The sequence below is a fragment of the Frankliniella occidentalis genome, unplaced genomic scaffold (assembly GCF_000697945.3).
Source record: "Frankliniella occidentalis isolate FOCC.00 unplaced genomic scaffold, Focc_3.1 Scaffold617, whole genome shotgun sequence".
In the NCBI taxonomy this organism is placed as follows: Eukaryota; Metazoa; Arthropoda; class Insecta; order Thysanoptera; family Thripidae; genus Frankliniella; species Frankliniella occidentalis.
This window is the reverse complement of record NW_026267733.1, coordinates 37,157-38,614: the sequence shown is the minus strand read 5'-3', so window position 1 is coordinate 38,614 and position 1,458 is coordinate 37,157. Positions and strand designations below refer to the sequence as shown.

The following is a 1,458-nucleotide window of genomic DNA, read 5'->3' as shown; positions in this document are numbered from 1 at the left end:
GGCTGATCCTTCTAATCTCCGGGCGCGCCGCAACCCGCGGCACCTGTGCATATCAACGGCGGGGGAGGTGGGGCGGGGCGGGCTCGAAATCACTTGGCACCCACCACAGCCACCCCGTCCTCACTCGCGCCCGACAGCTGACGGACGACGCACCGCCGTCGCGCACCCCTGCAGCAAGACGACGGCGACGTCGAGGACCCCGACGACGACGACATGAGGACGCCGTCGTGGAGTGCGGCGCTGCTGCTGGCCCTGGCCTGCTCGGTCCGGGCCCGCACGCTCAACGACCCCGCCGCTGACGTGGACGTGCACGTGGACGGCCACTCGCCCACCCAGCTGGACGCGACCCGCTACGAGGTTGGCGACGACGCCGCCCCCGGGGTGTCGGCCCCGAACGTGACCATCCCGAACCTCGGCACGGTGAGCGGCACCGTGACCGTCTCCGAGCAGAACAAGAGGCCCATCTACTCGTACCTCGGCGTCCCCTTCGCCGAGCCCCCCGTCGACGACCTGCGCTTCATGGTGAGTGGGAGCACCGAGCACGACCGTTCAGCGTTGGTTCGCGATGACAAGTACGCATGATTCATTTTCATTTTGTTTGTAGGCCCCGGTCCCCAAGAAGCCGTGGAGCGGCGTCCGGGACGCATCCACGCCGGGGAACATCTGCATGCAGGTCGACTCATCGTCCATCATGGGTAGGCGGCGCCGGGCCGTGCGCGCGCTGCCGAGCCAGACCCAGAGCGAGGACTGCCTCATCCTGGACGTGCACACGCCCAAGGTATGCTATCATCACAGCACTGGTACTCAACTTCGTGAACTTTGGTCAAATAAGCAGGGCAGGTTCAATGAGGAACTTCATTTTTGAAGTTTCAGGCAAAGTTTAACGCCGCCAGAGCTGATTGATAATCTGAGTTCAGTGTATCAAACTTCATACCCCAAAGTCCACTGACTTCAATAGATCTTTTCGACAGTGGTTGAGGTTAGAAACGATTTGGGGGCTGCAACTTTTTTCTTTCGAACTGTTTGAAATGTTTGACCTTGTGGCACAACAATGATCCACTTGTTCCTTTGCGCTACGGAGTCAGAATTTGCTATTAGGGTTCAAAAAGAATGTTGCAGGCGATTAAAGTTTTCAGCCCCTCTACCCTCTCCTCCCCCCTCACCTTGCCGTCGAAAAGGTCTATCGGGATTAAAAGAAATAGAAAAAGACAAAGCAAGTTCAAGTTCAGGGCTCTTTTCGCTCGACACGCGCCGGTGGCGGCGGTCACGTGAGAGGAGGTAACGCGCGCCCGAAAAGCGGTCAAAAACACTGGTCAGACGGCGCGCCGAAGCGTGACCGGAGGGGTGTGTGCTCCAACGTCGGTTGCGCAAGAGCAGCGAGTACGGCGGCGCCGAACCGTACGGATGGGCCGGGTGCTTGGCCAAAGTACCCACAACACTGTGTTATTTGACCCCCCC

At 59.8% G+C, this 1,458-nt stretch overlaps 1 protein-coding gene across 1 annotated transcript in view; it reads left to right on the top strand.

Moving 5' to 3' along the window:
• The window catches only part of LOC113208523 (pyrethroid hydrolase Ces2a), a gene marked incomplete at its 3' end in the record, with an annotated part of 7,983 nt that overhangs the window by 3,343 nt on the left and 3,182 nt on the right, over positions 1-1,458 (top strand). Inside the window, 2 exon segments of the mRNA XM_052275415.1 lie at positions 110-522; positions 605-778. Of these exon segments, the coding sequence (XP_052131375.1) occupies positions 214-522; positions 605-778 (483 nt within the window).